We start from the raw sequence: 21424 nt of genomic DNA on the forward strand, positions 1-21424 counted from the left end.
CTGTGTTAGTAAGCACAAATACAAAAAATTGCAAGCATGTTAGTGTTGTTGCAAAGCATAGCTAAAGCCTAGGACAAAAGCACCAAGCCTACATATAAATGTATATGTGCACGCCCACACACGCCACTTTTCTCTCCCCCAGACAGATGCACATGCAGTAGACACAGACCGAGGTTAATGCATCAGCCAATCAGATCCTTACCATTACCTGCCTTACAAAGCTCATCTTACAGGCAGGCCCGCAGCTCAGACATCTGCAATATTTACACATATGCCGTCATGCATCAGATCACCACAGCTCTTTTGTAAGTGTGTGAGCCAAAAATGAGACAGTGAAACCAAAAGCCACTGAGCTAAATATAGCACTGCTCCGAGAAGAAGCTGAAATCACTCAATAACAGAAGTGAATATAGTACCAGCAGACGGCCAGCAAGTGAGTGAGTTCAATAATGGGAATGTCTGCACAAAGAAAATCATTTAAACAAAAAACACACCAAAGAAAGCTTCTATTCTTCAGTAGATCTGGTAACTTCCTTCAAAAACTTGTCTGAATAAACAACAATTGCCTTTTATCTATATTGTTTTCAAAGGTGGAGTGTAACCATGGTGGAAGTGGTCAGATGTTAAGTTAAAATGATACTTCACCATTACTCGGAGGTCATTTTAGCAGATATACATTTCAATATTTGTACTGCACTGTAGTTTTACTTCCCACTTTCACACCATTATAATTCATGATCCCATTGAAATCCATTTTACAACTGCATTACAGTTATTTACATAATAAATCAAGAATAAGAAATGATCATGTGGTTTATTATCTGGGGTCACATCAAATTTATCACCGTACTGTTATTTAATTTGCATATTCTTCTGTACTCTTGTATTTTTTCTTGGTAGCTCTTCGAATGCACAACCCTTATGTGGAGTTTTTAAAGTTAACAAAAAATAAATTAAGAAATTTAAAAAAATATATATATATAAAAAAAGAAAATCACATCTTTGCAACCACTGCACTGCAAAAGTGGCCAAATCAACGATTACTCTGTTTAGAGGTTAAAGCTTTGTATGTACACATACAACTTATTTTAGCAATGTTTTTGTTGCAGTAGTTGATTTCTGCCACACTGTATTGCTGACACCATTTAAGTCGATGATGCAAACCTTTGTATTTGTATTTTAGTATAAAATATTTTTAGTATAGTATATAAATTTTATACAAAAAAAAAAAAGAAACTGAGACACAGACTGGTTTACCTGTTATGATCTTTGAGGCCGAGTTGAACATGTCATTGCCGCTGTCATTTGCTGCCGGTTGCGGAGGCGGTGGCATGCTGGGACGGGGTTTCGGTTTTGGAGCTGGCCTCGAGGGTCGAGGGAGAGATCCGGAGTGGAAGAGCGGCGGAGTGTCAGGAGGGGTGGGACTGCTAGGGGGAGAGTGCTCTGACTCTCCCTGGGCTTGTTGGGGTGTAGGCGGCTGTGGGGGTGGATGGCTCGGAGCTTGGATTAGGGCATCTTTGCTGTGGACACGACGGGGCGTGATGGGTGGGTGCTGCGGGGAACCGGGTGCTTGGGTGTTACTGAGCTGAGAGGCGAACGGGCTGGCCTGTTTGGGTGGGGCTGGGGCTTGCTTCTTGGTGCCTTCAGAGGAAAACGTACTTATTAAATCTCATTTGCTATATTAAACCACTAAAATAGCAGATTTAGATTTCCTCACCTCTGCGGACCATGTGTGGACTAGGCCCTTTGGAGCTTCCCTGAGGGTGTGGGGTTCCTACAGCGAGATGGCCCGCTGAACCATTCCTCTGCGGAGGCAGGGTGGACATGTGCTCACGGGCCGGGCTGTGAAAACACCACAGTTCCAATTATTAATCCATTTCCGTGTCATACACCCTTAACATTCAAGGATCAAGTGCAGCACCAGTGCTCATGCATAAAACCAACTGCACACCTTTCCATTCAAAGAATAATTATACTTGATTAGGTTATTACAGAAAGAATGACTCAAAAGGATCGATAAACGCACGAAGAAAGCACGGGATGCAAAAATCATGAAAGAAGTCCATTCAGCGGACGGAACAAGTGTTCAGTAATGAGACACATGCATAAAAACAAAGTCTTCAAAGCTTCAAAGTTGTTAAACCACCAAACAGACGAGCAGACAGGAAGGAAAGACAGCTTCTCTTTATAAACAGAAACCGAGAGTTCTGTTGATCATCACAAACAGAGGGCAGGGGGAAAGTTGTGCAAAGCATAACAGTGTTTTTCATTTATTTACATTATTAATTAATGAAGCAGATTTAATACTTGCAGACATTATAGACAGTTTTATGCTCATGATTTTTTTGTGACGTCCAGTAAATCAAATTAATCAAATACATGGCAAACAAAGGGTGGCGAGCTCCGGATCGGATGATTGGCTGCAGTGGAGTACCGGTGCTACCTCAGCTCACTCCTTACCTGCTCTCCTCTGTGCTGAGCTGGGTTACAACCTGATGTTGCACTGTGGCTACCTGGACCCCACCAACCAGACCACCACCACCACCACCACCACTGCCAGCAACACTCAAGCCAGGCTGCTCAGCCTCTGAAGGAGGAGGAGGAGGATGGGGTTCGAGCTGTGTAGGAGTCCCGGCTTCCAGAGGGGGTAATGGGGGTTGGAAGGTGGGTGAGGTTAGTGGTGACTGCTTTCTATTTAAGACGCTGGTTCTGCGAGGAGCGGGCTCCGGCTGTTTGTTAACAGGGCTAGGGAGGGGGGGAGAGGGGAGAGTGTTCAGGAGGGCAAACCACAGGCCATCAGACAAGAGTGAAGGAGCAAGAGACTCAGAGACAGAAGTAAACAAAAACGACAAACAAAAACAAAAACCCCCTCGAAAGAACCCAGCGAGAGCAGTGAGAGATGTTGTGATGTCGAGACAGAAAGAGACGCCACTTCCTGAGTGGAACGAAACCGGTTCAGAAAGAAGAACCCAAAGAGGACATAAAACCACATGAGTGACCTTTAAAATAGAACAACTTTGAACTGCAACATTAATGCGGCGACAGGTGAAATAGAAAAAAAAAAAAAAAAAAAAGATGACAAAAATGCAAGCCCACGCAAAACATAAAACCAGCAACCTACAGTGCAACCTAAGCTTTAATTGGAAATTAAGGAGATAACACAAGAGTACACAACAGTAACACAAGAGAAATAAAAACTTGAGACATAAATGGATTCCCAAACATTATTAAAAAGGCTTTGTGTTTCATAAATGTTATGGTCATGTTACGGACGAATCTCAGCAAAATATAACTGATTAGCTTAAAACACAACAAATGTAGTGCACAAATCACACAAAGCATCATTTCCCTTATTTCACTTATTAGTAACTGGATTCGTGGGATCTACGTTAGACTGCGGCACAGCCTTGAAGTCTGGACTGGGCAGATCTTCAGTGGGCGTTTCAGTGACCGTGATGGACTCGTTGGCCACGACATAAAGGGCCGACACCGCTGGGCCCCTCGACTCCTGCCTGCTCAGTGTCTTGGGACGGGACGGCAGGGTGAGGGGCAGGCTGAGGCTGAGGTTGGGACGAGACAGGTACCTGTCTTTACGAGGGGTGTGACTGTCCCCGTCCTGCCCCATGCTGCCGGGGCGTTTCCTGTCCAGGATAGGTTCGGGGTCCGGGGTGGGTGGATGGCTGGGCAAGGAGAACATGCCTGACACGTTGAAGTCCACCTCTGGAGGACAGAAGCAAATTAAGCAAATTAAAAATGACCTACAGCTTGCAAGAAGACTGTATACAAAAGATGCACAAAGCCTCTGTGACATCACTCACTGGCCACTTGGAGCCATGATATTTTCAAGAGACGGTAGAGTGTGCTATAATCAGCTGACTCTAGGAGACCGTACAGGTGTATAACTTATACACCTACCAGCTAATAAGTGCCAACCAACACACAAACAGAATACTACAATTTCCCTCACTGAAACTAGAGTAACACACAATAAGCCTTTTTTCTCCAGATAATTTAATTAAAAATACTCAAAACTAGAGTCAAAAGGTCCAGATTAGTCACTCAAGTTAGCAAAATTGAGGACTAGCAGATACCTACAGACTCTGCATCCTTTTCTTTAAGGCTCAGTAAAGTTATTTTAAAAATGCACCCTCTGCTCAGCTGTTACAGAGTAAATTCATTATAGAAACCACAACTGAATAATAGTTGGGGATTTCATCATCATAACAACTTAAAGCTGAGCTTTGATAGTGAACTGGGTAAAATCAGCACAAGCATGCTAATTTTAGAATTTGGTTAACAATGTGCTCTGAGCTTCAGCCACATCCTACAGAGCCACGAGCATGGCTGCAGACTCTTAGCCTTGCTGGCTAATGTGGAGAGAAACCGTTTTAGCTACTATTCATCAATTTAATGAGCTTCAATATTTTTCAAAGTACCCACTGTCAACCCACAGAGGATGAGCCTGCGCGTTAACATTGTTACATGAAAACTAAGTGCTGGCAAACTCCACAAATCAACAATGGAAATTTATGCAAATGTTATCTTTTGCAGCAGCACTCAACGGACGCATTACCACACGCTGCAAAGGTTCAGGCAGATTATATCATCGAGAATAAGCACGCCAAACAGCAGACAACAGACAGAGAGAAGGAGAATTATTGCAAATACAACAACAGTGTTTCACCTTCAGGGAAGAACCAGTCAGCGTGTTGGATAATAGGCTCAATGATGGCAAGTACATGCACAGATGTAGCTGCTGCCATCTCTGCCAGCGTCCTGAGTACGAGCACAGAGACGGAGATAAGAACGGGAGGAAGGTCAGTCAGCCTAAGAGAACGACGCGCTTTGCATTTTAGAATAATGACATAAAAGTGAGGTGAACAGTCCACGACATGCTCACCCTTCGGTCTTCGACCACAGCAGGTTAGGCCCCAGGACTATAGCGATGTTGCTGGGAGTCATTTTATTAACATCACTGTCCTGAGCCAGTTTAGCCAAGAACTTCACCAGATACCTGCAACGGAGACACAAACTGCCTTAAAAAACAAAGACATCTCCAAAATATTTTTCCCACCTTTAATCATACACTGTCCCCAACCTAGTGGGCTTCTGACTCCTCGAGAAAGTTACGGCCTTGCTGTGAATGTGGCCTGAGAGGCTCAACCAGGAAACTGGTTTACTAGAGCATCAAAGTAACATCTGGTACAGTGGTGAAATACGCACCTATTTTTCCATCTACAGTGCTGTGCAAAAGTCTTGAGCCAACCCTCATTTCTAAGTATTTTGCTCTCAAGGAGCCAGATGTTCTTGTCATTTTTTAAATTAAATTAATGTTGCGATTTTTTCCACTCATTTTTTGTTAAGCGTATTAAACCACTTAACTCTGACTCCTGAACCAGTCTGACATAGAAAAAAGGGGAAATAAAGAAGGTGTTTAACTCACAGAAACAACCACTTTTGTGTTTGCACCTAACAAAGAAGCTGTAACTGTAGAGCCAATTTGTTACCAGCAGCCTTTTGCAAAGGCAATTTATTCCCATTGTTTAACCAAAAAGATGATTCTCAAAGAGCTATTTACTTAAAAAAATAAAAAAATCCAGCAGAGTTTTTAGACCTGATGCAGCATCTGAGCGATGCATCTGTCCCATTCATTTGATTCACCTTCTGTCCATTAAAGTCTCATCAGAAATGGTCTCAGTGGAAGTGGGGTGGGTTTCAAGAAGCTTAAAAAAGGCAAACTAGAGGAATATGTGGAGGTATGCCAAATTATACAAGAAATTCACTTAAAAATCCACTGCAAAATCTGTTGTGGTTTGAAGCCCCGCATTTTAGCCTGTGGTGTTTGAGATCTTGCCAAAATTGAATTATACAAAAAAAAAAAAAAAAAAAAAAAAAGCACTGTCAGATTTGATCCAACATGCAATACCATCTGAAAAGTGCCCAAATGCCAACGGCTTAATTTTTCCGTATAACAATCATCTCAAACCTGCTGCCAATGCAGGAAAACCACACCTGGATAGAACAAACACAGTGTAACTATGGACTGATCTCTCCAGAGCCTGGACCTCAACACAGACATCATGTTGACAGAACAGAACAAAAGGCAGCCAGCATCAAAAGAAGAGCTTTGAATGTCCTTCAAGAAGTATTCCTGAAGACTACTTAATGGCAAAAAAAAGAACTCTCAGAGAGCACAGACTGAACTGTTCAAGAATAATGATGATATCTTTATCTTTTGCTAATTACAGCTCCAATTTTCCATTTTTCTGGCAATATATAAAGAAATGAGGGATGGCTCAAAATCTGGTGAATTCCTCACATGAATAAACATGTACAAAAAAGGTTACATTTAAAAAGCAAATAAAAAAAACAGCGTTATTTAAAAAAAAAAAAAAAAAGGCTGGCATAAATGATAGTAATTAAAAGAGAGTAATATAGAGTACCTGAAGTTGGCTTTGTGGGCCTTTGGCAAATGGTCACATGTCACCCACAAGGCCTGAAGTCTTTTGTCAGAGTCTAAGGTACTGAAACATTAACAACATTTACTGCAAACATACTTCACATGAATCTAAAGTTTATTAGTGCTGCAAAAGTGTTTTACAGGACATTACAGGAGTCATGTCTTTGTGTGCAGTGTCTTACTTGGAGGCCTGTATCCACTCATCATAAAGGCTAAATGTCATTAGAGGTTCAGGAAGTTCCCTGAGGTAGGACTTGAGAGCTCCTGTGTATCAAAAACAAAATATATGCCATGAGACAAAGACCTGGAGCTGATGTTTTTAATTTCTGTGGATTTGTAGAAGTAGTACCAGCCACGGCATGGGGATCAGAGTAGAAGCCCTCGAGCTGTGAGGTGGAGCAGTCCAGCGCTGCTTTCAACTTTTTCAATTTTGAAGCTCCAGCAGCAATTCTAAATAGACCCTGAAAAGAAAATAAGGGAGAGCAAGGTCACAGCAGTGCCTGGTTACAGGAGGCTGTTTCTCTCCTAAAATTAAAGAAGTGAGTCTGGGTTGGTAACACAAAAGAAGAAGTAATGCAATCGAGTACTGAATGTCTGCAAAAGTAAAGAGAAATGCTTTTGCTATCAACAGAGATGTGACTCTTTCAGGATGAGCACCAGACGGATGCACAGCAAGAAGAGGTTTGTTTCCATTTAGAAATGTCTTGAATCGTACTTCATGGGGAGTCTAGTGATACTGTTTCAATTCAAGAGTGCAACAGCGATCATACTAATGGGTAACAGATGCCTGTGTGTGCACACACACAGAGGTTTTATTCCCACAGGACAAAGACTGGCTAACCTCAAGTTGGCTACAGATGTTTCCAGACTTTACATGCCATCATTTTTAAAACGCAGTCCACATGACCCACATATCCTTCCAGTTCAAACACACAGGAGGTTTATGGGTACAAATTTAATCCAAATTCTGGTCAATTAAACCTCAACTTTGCCCTACTTTAGCAAAGTCTCCAATTTTCTTCTTCCATCTCTCCATCCATACCTCCTCCTTCATGCCGGTCTCAAGCAGCATCATGACGCAGGCCTCAATCGGCAGAGCGATCTCACGGTTGGTCCTTTTCAGATGCTCCTCCAGCGCCGTGCCAAATGCCGGCTTCTCTATCCAGGAGTCTAGGTGAGACAAGCATCGGCAATGTTCTGCGTTGGCACTCGTTTCACTAACTGTCTGCAGTTAACTTCATGGCTTTCAACAATTTTTATATAGTTCTACAGCTGACAACAGGAATACCACATTCTTTATTTAGACTTTTAAATGAAGTCTTTGCAGGTATGTTTGTGTGATACGATTGCTCTTTTGTCATGTGCATGAAAACATGTAAAAAGCCAACTTGAAATCCGGTTATCCTGGCTTTCATCCGGATAAATCTGGGCCAAACAAATAATAAATCTATAATCAGATTACATCAGAAAGCTGATTCTAAGGTTCATATAAACACACTTAAAAAAAAAGCCCAAAAAACCCTCTAATGTGACGATGTAATTGTAGTGAGTCGTTTCACTATGTTGCAATAAGCTGTGCACTTCGCAAATGAGATAAAAGCTTCTTGTCATAAACAAATTCAACAGTTTGAGGCCCACACACACACCCACACACACCCACACACACACCCACACACACACCCACACACACCAGTCTGTGATATATACCAGCCAATAAGACAGAAAACCTGCAAAATTTATAACAGCACACCCTGCTAAGGGACCACAAAATAAACAATTATAATGTGAAGTCCTTTGTGAGAACTGTTAAGCAGGATGACAAGCCACTCTTTATTTCTCTAACCCTAAACCAGCAGATCAGCAACAAAAAGAAGAAGCAAAGTTTTTATGTTATTTACATGTTTAATAATATGTTTTGTGTCTTATTGTTCACCTTGCTGTGTCTGGATGGTGGGTATAACTACTTCCAGAGCTGCCAGAGACCTCCTGTGGTACTCTGCCTGGGTCTCTAATAACTGTTATACAGAAACACACACACAAAATCACATACACCAAATCTAATGTGAACATAGTACTTGGTTATCACACATCGCCTAGTAACTGTGTTACAGTGGAACGTTCCATATTTGCATTTCCATTACCAGTAAACTGAGGTGCACTCACCATCACATAATAGCGTGCATAGTCTCCCTCTTTAGAAGCAAAGTTGTACAAGTCTGCAGAGAGCTGGTCCTGCATGAAATGACAAAAGAATGACGTGTATGGTAAACAATGAGAAACTGTTCACGAAGACATGGATATGACAAAGCTATGAGCTTTAATTACTCGGTCCAAAAATGTGCATAGCATCAGTGTCCTGATTTAGTCCCCCTTATAAAGCCTTCTTTGTTCAGCCAGTTCATCAAATATGATCCTAACCTTATGCAGCAAGCCTCATGGGAAAGAGTCGACATGAAATCTACCTTGCATATTTCTACTTTATTGAGTGCCTCATCCATCTCGTCTTTGAGCGAGTCAACTTTAGCTGCCATGGCTGGATTGGTGGACTTGGTCGCCTGTAACCACCTGCAGAACAAAGGATTATTTAAGTAACCATGTTAGTGGAAACATTTGAAAGATTGGAGCCATACAAAGACTATTAATAAAAAATTTTTTTAAAAAAAATTGTTATCAGGCTGTGTGGAAATGTACCGTGTTTTAGCAGAGTCATAATCGAGAACCAGCTTAGCAAGCTGCTTTCTCTGTTTCAGTATGTTGGGAATCTCTACCTGTGAGAGAAACAAGAGGAACCATGAGAACGACATGACTACACATGCACTGCAAAAGGTATAATGAGCACTTTTGAGCAATTTTCCTGTGAGAACCTTGTGTCAATTTTAAAGATACAGAATAGCAATGAACCCAAAACAGTGCTAAAGGCATCGTTGAATTTGGCACAAACACAAAGTTCAGCTTGATGTCTCTGCTGCTGGGTCTTTGTTTTTATAATATAGCGCATGATTTTAAAGGGATTAAAAGGAAGAAGCCAATCAATGGTTGTATGCATGAGCTTTTACCTCTGCCAGCTGGTTGAGAGGATCCAGAATGTCTTTCTCCATCTGCATTTCATGCTGCAGCAGCTCAAAAGCCAACTTGCCCTCGGCTTCGCCACACACATCCATCATCTTGCTGTTCACGTGCACAGAGACATATATGCAAATATCCCAGTTATCACTACTTTTCCTCACAGCGAGTAAAACATATGTAAAGAGCTTCAGCTAGATCCCACATCCCCTTTTTATTTAAATACTTTTACACTGATCTTGATAAACACTTACTTGTTCACCAATTTTGCCCATTTAAAGGTGATATTTTCAACTTAAACGATGCTGAAACTGGTCTTTCGATGGAAACTCACCCAATCAAACCCTCTTCTCCAAGCTGACTGCCGCCCTCCTGCATGGTCTGGGACAGCCCGGTCAAGGGCAGCTTTTTCTACAAGGGAAAAAGAAAGAAAGCAGCTCAGTCTACTTAATAACGTTCACTTCATTGACATGTTTTCTTTTCTGATTTGGATCCGACTCAAATTAGTTGCACAAACACCAAAATACCAAATACGTCATATATTTAACTTAAATATGAATTTGAAAAAAGGGGGATATAAGGGCAGGTCTTACAGCATCAAGGAAACATGTAGACAACCCCCTCCCCAATTCAGCTTAGCTTCAGCTAATTTTTTTTCTCCCCTTCATTATCTATACCCTGCCTGCTGTGGCTCTACCCAACAGTTTAAGGACAACTGATCCAACCACGTTGGCTTATCTGTTAATTTCACTTTGCCTGCAGGAGTGCCAAACACTGCACCATCAAGATGACTTAATTTAGAAGAGTAATCAAAGTATGACAACGTAACAGGGATTCCTTCAGAGTTGCATCAGTTTTATTGGCCTTTGGGCTGGGTCTGCTGAATGGTGATAGTGAAGCTGGAAGGAGAGTCTCTGTCATATCTATGTGTTACATAAGAAAAACACATGATAGCAGGGCCCTAGTTCAGAATGGCTGTCACAGTGATTCATCCTAATTATGCTCTTGTAAATGAAGCCATATCCAAAGTGTGGCATGTTGCTAAAATGATGGGATGAAAAAGTGAAAATGAAAAAGCTAAATGATGGAATGAATCTGACAGAGAAAAAAAAAAAGAAAAGAAAAGGTGCCTCTTACATGTCTCTTCTCTGTGTCTGTGCCCAGCTGACCTTGCAGACAGGACACCAGCCTCTTGTGCGTGTTGTGAGACACCAAACGAACCAGCTCCAGCCGCCTCTCGATCTGTGGGCACACACAAAAAACAGAAGAAAAAAAAAGAAAAAAAAAAAGATAAAATGCAGCGTTATCAAATTAGAACAAGCAAAACAGGTCTACCGTGGAAGAGATCAGCTAACTGATTTAAACAAGGATGAAGGAAATAAGTGTAATGGACCGTTTAACCTTCCTGTTCAGCAGAAACAACACAGGTGAGGGCTACAAATCAAAATACAGATGCTGCACATGCACACATTCATCTCGCATATTTCCCACCCTGCTAGTGTTTTTGAAATATGACGGCAGTTGTAGGTTGTTTGTCCAATTCTGTTACATGGCGTGCAGCTCTGACAGCCAGATGGAAGGAATCAGAGTCAAGAGCAAGTCTTTACCGACAACAGGAAGCGAGAGATGCTATCAAAGAAAGCAGATGCATCAGTCTAACTGCAGGCCTGAGCTACTGGTAATGGAGGGGATCAAGCACACTTTCCCAGTGGTTTTCGATGTCTTTGTTTCTCTTTCACTCACATTTCCATGACCCCCTATAGCATGCTATACGTTTTGTAGCTTGACAAAACGGTTTAATTTTGAGAGGCTTGAAGCCAGCAACAACAATTCCACATTCTGCCCTCGTTTGCTGTCTGCTCCCAACTGATTTGACTAATTTTCTCTACGGTGGCCCTGAGTGCACAGGACACAAGTGAGCCAAGAAAAACACAATCACCAAATACGACAGCATGTGCAACATTTGGATAAAAATGCTGAAAATTAAGACAACAGTGATCTGCAACTACGAAGAACATAGCAGGATCACCAACACATATTTACACTTTGAGTTGACAGTAATCTTGTATTTTATTGCTTCATTTTTCCAGCACCAGGGTGGGACTCTGGCCTTTGGTAACTGAGTCACCAAGAAAAAACTATCATGTCCCACAAATCAGGTTGAGAGTTCCTCTGTAGCCAGACACTTTATATCGATGGGCTGATGGAGACTGTGGTTTGTGGGTATCGAGGCTGTCAGGTCACTTGGTGAAGTCCTTACAAAAAAAAAAAAAAAAATACACTTTTGAAGTTGTATTTGGGCGTGGCAAGACCCAAATATGCTTTGCTTAGGCTGCTGCCCCTGCGACCCGGCCCCGGACAAAGCGGATGAAAATGGATGGATGGATGGAAGACCCAAATATGATACGCTAGATTTTCTTATGCTGTATATTTTCTTGTGCCTTTTTCCTATTAGTATTTGGTTTTGGTCTTGTCAGCGTTACTGAGCGATGACCTCGAGTCTAAAAATGGGGCGGCCTGTGATCGAGTGTGAACCAGATGGGATGCAAATTAGCGCCTCCAAGTCTGTTGGTTCTCAGCTGGCAAAGGATAGAGTGATCGCTCCAAGTGGAGGAGTTTATTTATCTTGGGGTCTTGTTAAGACTTGTTCAGTTGCAGTGATACAGACGCCGTACCTGTCTGTTGTGGTGAAGAGAGAGTCCAAGCTGATTTATTGGTCGATCAATGTTCACACCTTCACCTATTGTCACATACTCTGGGAAATGACCAAGAATCTTACTTGATTGTGGATACAAGTGGCGGAAATGAGTTATATTTCTGCGCCAGATCTATGTCGAAACTTACACCACAACCAGAACCCCATTTTAGCCCTACGCCACAACCTTCTAAGTAACCTGATGTGCCCATCCCGAGAACTGTGACTACGCATCGGCTCGACACACTCCACAAAACACTTGGGTTGCGTGGAATGTTGCCGTTTGGGGATAAAAGGAGTTTTTTGTTACTACACAAGTTAGGACGTAAATTTCCCACAGAAGTCTAAATAAAGCTTTATAGATGAGGTGAGAAGTTCAGAGTAGAAAAGGAGACAGCTAAAGTGGTTCAGGCATCTGACCAGGATGTCTCCTGGGTGAGGTGTTCCAGGCATGTCCCACTGGGAAGAACCAGGACACAGCGGCGAGATTACATCTCTCGGTTGGCTTGGGAACGCCTTGGTATCCCCCGTGTAGAGGTTAGGACGTAAATCTCCCACAGACAAATACACATTTGCATTCAATACATTTTCTGGAAAATCTGCTTAGAAACTTGTAGTGGATACAATTTTATTATTACAGTTACTATTACAATTACTATTATTAGTGATTAACAAACAAAGAAATTAACAAACATAAAAGGAGAACTTTATATCACTTGGTATAGATAACTGGCCCAATAACTCTCTATCAGACTGTCCTCAAATGCACCACCAGTGCAGAGTTCCAGGTACCTATAGTGACGTTGTGGGAATTACTGTGCTCTGCTGAGTTTTTAGTTCCTGACTCTTCCAGATGTGGGTTTGAAAAGTCTGCTAAAGAGGCAATTATAGAGAGAATTTACTCTCTAAATGATCAGCAGTTATGTGAAGTAAAAAAAAAAAAAATCTGCTGAAGCTTGCATAATCACCAACATGGTCTGCCATAAGTATCCACTTCCTCTTCCCGTTTCAGTATAAACATTTAGCTGCAGCGCTAGATCTGAGAGCTGCTCATTTGCTGTCTGATCCCATCTTCTTCCTTTGTTTTCATCCTCCCAAATTCACTGATCTCCTTGCCCTGTTTGAGTCTCTCCCATACACTCATGCAGCTTTACTCCACCCTCCCTTTACTCTGCTCCTCCTTTCCTGCAGCTGTTGCAGCATGCCAAACCACATCTGGACTTGGCTTCCTTGCCTGGATCCAATTGATTCACTCACTATTCAGCTGATTCCAATTCAATTGCATCCAGACTTCCAACACTTTTGGCCAGAAAGGAAGAAAAAGACCTGAGTGACTGCAAAGTGGGAGGTATTGTGGACTGAAAAGACTGGATAATCGCAGTACTAGTGTTATTAGAGCATTTGGTTCTATTTATTGACTTCTTTTTTGTGAGAGCACACCAAAATAAACTGGGGACAGATTTCAAGATATTCTACAAGCTTGTCTATAAAATACTTTGTCATAAACTGCAAAGTGTTTTTTCACAAAACCCCCACAAACTTTTCTTTTGCTTGATCAGAATTAGAGATGGCAGGATACCACTTTTTTTATGTCCGATACCGATATGAATCCGATATAGTGTGTTTTTTAATCACTAAAACTGTGTTTTTTAATATTTTGCTGCTTTTTCTATAAGTTCATACTCAAGTTAAAAAAAAACCCCAAAAAACACTAAAGCTATTCTGTTATACCTGTATGCAAAAACAAAACAAAACTCCGCACCCAACATATTTCATAGTTCAGCAATACTGATCAGTCTAATAAACTTAAACCTACTCCATCCTCCCTATTCTGGTATTTTAAAGAGTACTTAGCGTAAATATTAAGCAACCTAACCAATAGGGTTCTAAAACTCCTAGCAAAGAAAAAAAAATATATATAGGGAACCACCCACCCTCCACCTCATGTTGCTTAATTGACGTAATCAACTTTAATTTGATGCAGGTTGGGGGGAAAAAAAATGCACAGAAATTAATCATTTTTCAAGAATAATTAAATAGATTCAACATCTTTCTTCAACAGAATTGCAGACTGCACAGATCGTACCTTCCCAAAGGATAAAGTACTATAGCTTACTAGGGTATATTAGACTTAATAGTTACTATATACAGTAATGGACTTTTATACATTTTACATCAGATTAAAACTTTGGGTGTAAGATAATTATTTATTAAAAGCTTGACATTTTAAATGAGAATAAGAAAGAAAATTATGTCTTTGTGCCCCCTTTTCCCTGTTCATGCCCTATCGGCCCCCTTGGCTAAACTTTGCTAGATCCGCCCCTGCACAGTTACCAGCCGTCAGCTGCGTAGAAAAAGATCCTGGTGTAGAAAGTAATATTAAATAAATTCTAACAAGGTTATCAAGGTTAAACGTGCTGATGTTGTTAAGCCGCTGGTTTCCTTTTTCTGGCGCGAAGTGGGCAATAAACAAACAAGAGAGACGGACTCCCGAAAGAAAAGCCGATCAGCTGATCATGGATCAGTTTCATGATTGAAGTAGCAACAGGAGAGGGAGGGAGAAGAGGCACTCCTAAGATGAACTTACACACTTGCTTTACTTCTCTCTGGGATAACTTCCTCGGAGATGAAATGCCGCATTGCTAGAGAGGCTACAAATACACACAGCCGCTCTATCACGTGACGCATACTGCTGCAACGTGCTACAGTTATGAGCCGAGTTACGCCATGTCGCAAGTTTTGTGAGGTGCTTTTTGATATTTAATGGATGGGATTACATTTTTTATTTCTCTCCAATATCCGATCCAGTAATTTACGTCAGTATCGGACCGATACGATACGTAATATCGGATCGGTCCATCTCTAATCAGAACTGCGACAATATGAGAGGAAGTTGCTAAGATTCCCTACAGCACAGAATAGGCATCAAGGACAGCAGATATGGGATTTATTAATTCAGATATGATGGTGGTGGGTTGCAAATTGACTTACACAGTATATTGGAATTAAATGGAGGTTTCAGTAGCATGCCTAAGTCATCAAGTGGTAAAGTTGGAATTGTTGGAATTGCCAAGGGGGACAAAGTGTTTTCATACAGCCCTCTGAAGTCTTTTTATAAATAAATGAGATGTGCATATCTTTAACTCTTTATAGTGGTAATACAGCAGAGACAAGCTATGTGCGGGCTGGAACCGTATTAAAATAATAAATGGTGTGGTAACAAAATCTAATAAGTTTGTCTCAGGGTTTAAACTTGTAGGATCATCAGGAAGAGCCACCATTAAGGAAACAGAGAGATTCCAAGTATAAGAGTTGGAAAAAAAGAAAAAAGAAAAAAAAGATAGGAACACTCCCTGATCATAGGCGGAAACAAGCCCACACACAGACAATTAACACAACAGAAATGAGCACTTCCACTCTGCAGTTACTTGCTGTCCAAAGGTTTACAGTCCTACAGTCTACTTGCCAACTTTTCCCCCCTAAACAGCAATGAAATCAGAATAGAGAGAGCCGACAACCTCTGACCTTCCATAACAAAAAAAAAAAAAAAAAAAAAAAAAAAACATGGAACATTTAGTGAGTCACACAGGATGCAGTCATGTTTTCTGGATTGGACTGAATGGCTGGTTAACTGCCGGCTGGCAGGTGACGCTGTGGCTGACCTTGTTGGCAGGCCGGTTTACTATTCGACGAGCTGATGACTGAGCCGAATTGAGACTTTAATGCAAAAACAAAACAAAGTGTCATGTTTGACTGAAAGGAGTAGTCTCACAAGTTATGTGAGAAAAACATGTCTGTCCTTTAAATGTGTCTGTAAGTAACTGGTTTTGTTTACGTTAGACTGGAAATATGACAAAGTGGTAAGACAGTTTTCCTCCAGCATTTAGCTTGTGATGAAATAGTAAAGGAGTTGTTTAAAATTTAGTTTTTTTATCCCAAGATAAGACAACCGGCTGGAGAACTCTCTACAGAGACTCCTGAGTTTTGTTTTTCCTCACCAGCCGTTTCACTGGTAGCCACTTGCTTGTTACACGTTATCAATTATCAGTCCATCATGCCCCCAATTTGGTACTTAGGCATGGGTCCAGCTCTAGCCTTGCTCACTAGTGTGAGATCAGGCAGCAGAGATACAATCCAGGCCGACAGCCGCCTCAACTCCCCCTCTGAAGCAGGACGTGTCCAAACAAGATGAATGCCTTAGCCAATGCAAACGACTATGGAAAAATGGAAAAGACTAGAAGTCATATAGAGTCAAATTTCAATTTGAACTTCTCAGGGAAGGCAATTGTGGAAGAGTGTGGGGAGGGGGAAAGGAAAAATTATTCTCTCTCTGTTCATGTTTGGAAAGAGGGAAAAAAAAACTTTTCCAGGCAGTGTGATTAAATTACAATGGCGATACTGATTCACTGCTATGTGAATCAGTAGTGCAGCAGCTACACATTGTATGGAGATGACTAAACAGGCAGCAAATCTGAAAACAGATTCTTTGCGTATATACGAGGTCTTCGTTATTTGCAAAAAAAGAACAGATTCTGACATGAGTTTTCCACTATGCTCGTCGTTTGCCAATTACATTCCTTACTGAGAGCCGGAGCTTAAGGAATGCCCAACGCAGCAGAAAGCTCCTGTCACTCTGTTATTTGATGTCTTTGCCAATCATGGTTTATCCATAACAAAAACACCATCTTCCATCATAAGTGAGTTCTATGAGTGCACAGGGCACCCTAGGTCGCAGGTCGATGATCAATCAGAAATGCGTCTTATGCACTACTTTGTGTGAATGGGGTTCAGCGGTCAGCTGCTAACTATCATAGAACTATGACTTCCTTGACAGAATGGGGGTTGGTGAGTCTTTCCCCCATCAAGCCTTCATCTTTACCTTCTTCCACAAAAGTTGCTTTCTTCCCTGAACATGATTTATTCCTCTCAGTTTGTCATATTTATTCACACCATTTTCCCAACAGTGATCTCACAGTTTCACTAGCCAGAGCTTCCCCATCCCCCTCCGCCACACAGCGCTACAGTGGACATCAAGTATAATTTCAAGATAACAGAGAATCACCAGAGCTTGCCTTGAGTGGAAAACCATAAGGCGCTTCTGCTGTGCCAAACCCTTGAGCTGGCTAGGCAATGCTGAATGAAAGACTAGCCAGTAAAGTTTTAATGGCAGCAGTTATACTCCGAGACTGCAGACAGATTTGGCATCAACAAGGTGCAAAGGCACGATTGCTTTAACAGAACTTTTGCGAGGAGCTTGTAAGTCTTCTGATAACTTCCGTATTTTACTCTACCAGAAAATTATATCTAAACAAGCCGGTTTTACATGCAGACATAAAATAAGCTATGGTTAGGCAGTGAACAGGACATCTTTCATAGGTGGCAGATACCCAGTCCCAGTGTAAACATATTTTATCGTGTGCTGTGGGCAAAACCTGAACTGTTATAGGGGTTCAACAATAAAGTCCAGTGAGGCCCTGGAGTTTACTGGACTAACAGATTTGAGGAAAATTAAATGTGAAGTCATATTAAGAAACTGCCTTCAGAATGACATTTATTCTGCATGGCATACGTTTAACTAGGGGCTGGAAACATTTCTGAGAGATTTTGTTCCATATTTACATGATAGCATCACACAGTTTTGTCACATGCAAATCAATGATGCGAATCTCCTGTTTCACCACATCCCAGAGGTGCTTTATTGAATTGAGATCTGGTGACTGCATAATTCATTGTCATGTATAAGAAACTAGATGATTTAAGCTTTGTGACACAGCTATCCTGCTGTTATCCTGCTGGAAGCAGCCAACAGGACATAGATACGCTATGGTGTTACGCATATGGACATTACTATAGGGACTCAAAGCGTGCCAAGAAAATATCCTCCACACCATTACACCATCACCAGGAGCCTGAACTGTTAATACAAGGCAGGAAGGATAGAGCCTCAGTTTCAGTTAGCTCATAGGAGGAGCGGCACACAAGTGTGGTTTGCTGCTGTAGCCCATTCGTTTCAAGGTTTGACGTTTTGTGTGTTGAGATGATTTTCTGCATAGCTTGGGCGTAATGAGTGGTTGAGTTAATGTTGCCTATGAAACATCATGCAGACAAATTCACTGCATTTAAGCACTGTTACATTTTTTCTAAATAAAGAAGGTTGCATTGACTTTCAGGTAGGCTTGGCAGCAAGGTTACTATAGTTACATATAACTAAACTAAAAATTTAAACTAGATGTGAAAACATGTTCATTTAGACCCTGGATGTTTACAGTACTATAGCACATTATGGATCAACACTAAAACTAATAAAAATGAAAGTAAAACTAAACATTTTCAAACTGATGAAAATGAAAACTAGAAAAAAACTAATAAGAAAATACAAAACTATTATAACTCTGCTTGGTAGCCATTTAACTGATGGACTAAAAAAAAGCATTCAGACGTGTCACATCCTGAGGGTGTTTTTGTACATGTGCATAAACTTGAGTTTGCTGAAATAAGCAGCTGCACCAGTATATAGGTCTCTTAAACCACAGATGTGAGAAAACTTTCTATGACATTTAGACTTTGTATTTATTATTCTTCTACCCGGTTACCACCATTAAAAACAGCATTGTTCACATTTGAGGATAAATGCTTATCACCTGCCCACCCCTCATTAGACTGCCAAATGGAATTTTTTAAAGATAATAAAAACTATTGGACGTAAAGTCGCTTTAAACAAGAGAAGATAAGATTTACCTGCAGGAGGTCATCGCTCAGGACCTCAGTTTTTTCAGCCCTGTGAAGAGAAACAAAGGCCAGTGGTCAAAGACTGAGGACATACAGAACACACCCGTGTCCTACAGCAATACAGGTGAGACACAAAAAGCTTGCACAAGAGAGTTATTATTGCATTTTACGACTATCCGGCATTGCCTTCATTTTTTCCTCAGGCTTCACTGTAGTAAAAACAGGTGTACCTCCTTCACGCAGTGTCATTGCAGGCATGTTAACCTGACTGGCCTGTTATGAGCTGAGCTTGGGTTTTTCCTCTCCTTTTTCTCCTGGTGGTTTTGGTGAAATATGAGACTAGTGATGCTGACATTATATGCACTTGTACTTATTTATGTATAGTGCATTTATTGCTTTTTGTGTACAGCTCTCTATTGCTAAATAAACTCTGGGACTCTACAGACCACCAAAGTTGAGCACAATCTCCAGCACAACCAGTCTGCAGCTTGCACTCTGTGCTGTATGCCTGCAGTAAGTGAACAGAATAAGCTGAAATCTACAATCAGTTGTTATAATGATATACTTATTTGCTACTATTGGTACCCCCAGGCAGTGGATGGCAGCCCCTCCCCGAGCCTGGTTCTGCTGGAGGTTTCTTCTAGTTAAAAGAGAGTTCTTCCTTCCCACTGTCACCAAGAGTTTGTTCATAGAAGGTTGTGTGATTGTAGGGTCTTTACATTGCACTATAAAACCACCTTGACTGGATTGTTTTTGTAAATTAGCACTATACAAATTAAAACTGAACTGGATTTGTACAACCATGCTGAACATCGATGCATAAATGTATTGCTGATCCCCCTCCTGGTCTAAAACACACACTTCCCCAGGTGTCATCTGCACCGTGTTTGTTATGGCAACACGTAAAGGTGTGCCTTTTTCTATGAAGTGAGGAGGAAGTTGCCAGGTGGCCTGTTGATTTCTGAAACACACCAAATACATGCTGAACTGTCGTAGAGTCTGTGGAAAATATTATGGCACAACAGCTCTCCCACATTTCTAGGAAATGCTGACAAAAAGCCAAACCCTTTAAACATCAGCAACTGTTCTTTAGCCATTTGATTTACATCTCGCTCAGCTGGTGAGATTGTCAAAGGAGTGATTGGTTTCCCCGTCAATAAATCCATCAACACATACACAGATGTTGTGTATTTATGCACAAATCTCTGAAGGCCTGTCCCCACCCTCTAACAGCACCAGCCAAGAAACACACAGTAGATTTACACCTTGCAGGGGAAAAAATAATCCGCTCACATGCAAGAATTATTACCCAATACTGACGTGGGACACAAAAATAAGATCTTCACATTACACTCTCAAAATGCAGTACAGGCTTACCTCACTCATGCCTGAAATACTCTCACTGTTTAGCGAAACTGCTTGTGGTGGCTGTCTGCTGTCTCGAGCTCAGATCACAAATAAGACCAATTCACATTGGTAAAACGTTGCAAAGCATAAAATGAATAAGTAATTTTTTGAATGATTCTGAAGACAACTTTTACTCTGAGCTGCTAATTATGCTGTTCAGTGCTCCATATGCAGTCTCTCAGATATTAGTGCGAGAGTCTGTGGAAGATTAAAATGTGAGGCATTACAGTGGATCACAGCAGAAGAGTCCTGAGTTCAAACCCGAGTAAGCCCTTCTTGTGAGAAGTTTGCACGTTCTCCCTGTGCTTGTGTAGGAAGATTAGTCTATGGTAATGCCCAGGACCGTCTTGCAAAGCAGTGACTCTAGAATGAAGCTGTGTGAGTGAATGTGCTCAATAAGACCAGAAAAAGTACCTGATATATGCCTCTCCATCTTCCATTTAATTAAATATCTCTAGGGTCTGGATGATGGGACACACCTCAAGGTGTACTTGTCAAAGCATCCTAATGAGGACCAGTCTGAGATTTAAAACCAATGCAGTCAGGACATTTTGAAAAAGTGGGGACCTTTTGGTTAGTCCTTACATCTCATCTCTTTAAAGGCCTGCTTGAGGGTGAAGAACTGGTTTTAATGTTATATTTATGTTAGGATTAGCGTGAGGGTCAGTCAGTGTCTTCACAAAGATATTTACGCAAATGTGTGCATTTTTCTTGCCAATTTATTCCACATAGTCAGCATCAGATGTCCTAGCTACAAAATGGTTTTACCCAAACAAAGAAGAAACTGATTTAAAATAGAATATAGACAAATGGATACAAGTCAGTGACTCCAATGTATTAAGTAAACAGAAACTGAAAACAAGCCATTTATTAACATGGTTAGTAATGCAGCTAGAATACCTCCACATGGATCCATATGACATCATTAAACATTAGGCTTTACAGGCTTGTCTCTGAAGGAAAAAGCTGCATGAGCAATCTTTAGATTCCTATCAACACGGAATTAGAATCGATTGAACTGGAGTGGAGTGCAGCTTGGCTCTAGCCAGAAGCTATTGTTCTTAAAAAAA

At 41.2% G+C, this 21424-nt stretch overlaps 1 protein-coding gene across 5 annotated transcripts in view; it reads right to left on the bottom strand.

Moving 5' to 3' along the window:
* The window catches only part of arhgap17b (Rho GTPase activating protein 17b), a 25332-nt gene that overhangs the window by 1497 nt on the left and 2411 nt on the right, over window positions 1–21424 (bottom strand). Inside the window, exons 2-20 of one of the 5 annotated variants that reach the window (XM_013911270.1) lie at window positions 18957–18996; window positions 10661–10765; window positions 9858–9934; window positions 9517–9628; window positions 9152–9228; window positions 8923–9025; window positions 8624–8692; window positions 8394–8475; window positions 7503–7630; window positions 6810–6921; window positions 6643–6724; window positions 6444–6524; window positions 4901–5014; window positions 4685–4776; window positions 3585–3720; window positions 2461–2745; window positions 1718–1842; window positions 1258–1641; window positions 203–254 (exon numbers count right to left, since the gene is read on the bottom strand). In XM_013911270.1, coding sequence (XP_013766724.1) covers window positions 247–254; window positions 1258–1641; window positions 1718–1842; window positions 2461–2745; window positions 3585–3720; window positions 4685–4776; window positions 4901–5014; window positions 6444–6524; window positions 6643–6724; window positions 6810–6921; window positions 7503–7630; window positions 8394–8475; window positions 8624–8692; window positions 8923–9025; window positions 9152–9228; window positions 9517–9628; window positions 9858–9934; window positions 10661–10765; window positions 18957–18996 — 2212 coding nt within the window. In that variant the 3' untranslated portion in view covers window positions 203–246. The remainder of the gene's footprint in view (window positions 1–202; window positions 255–1257; window positions 1642–1717; window positions 1843–2460; window positions 2746–3584; window positions 3721–4684; window positions 4777–4900; window positions 5015–6443; window positions 6525–6642; window positions 6725–6809; window positions 6922–7502; window positions 7631–8393; window positions 8476–8623; window positions 8693–8922; window positions 9026–9151; window positions 9229–9516; window positions 9629–9857; window positions 9935–10660; window positions 10766–18956; window positions 18997–21424) is intronic. The other 4 variants (XM_005734630.2, XM_005734631.2, XM_005734629.2 and 1 more) reach the window with 4 other exon arrangements.

The sequence above is a fragment of the Pundamilia nyererei genome, unplaced genomic scaffold (genome assembly GCF_000239375.1).
Source record: "Pundamilia nyererei isolate P.nyererei 1_Seehausen unplaced genomic scaffold, PunNye1.0 scaffold00059, whole genome shotgun sequence".
Lineage (NCBI taxonomy): Eukaryota > Metazoa > Chordata > Actinopteri > Cichliformes > Cichlidae > Pundamilia > Pundamilia nyererei.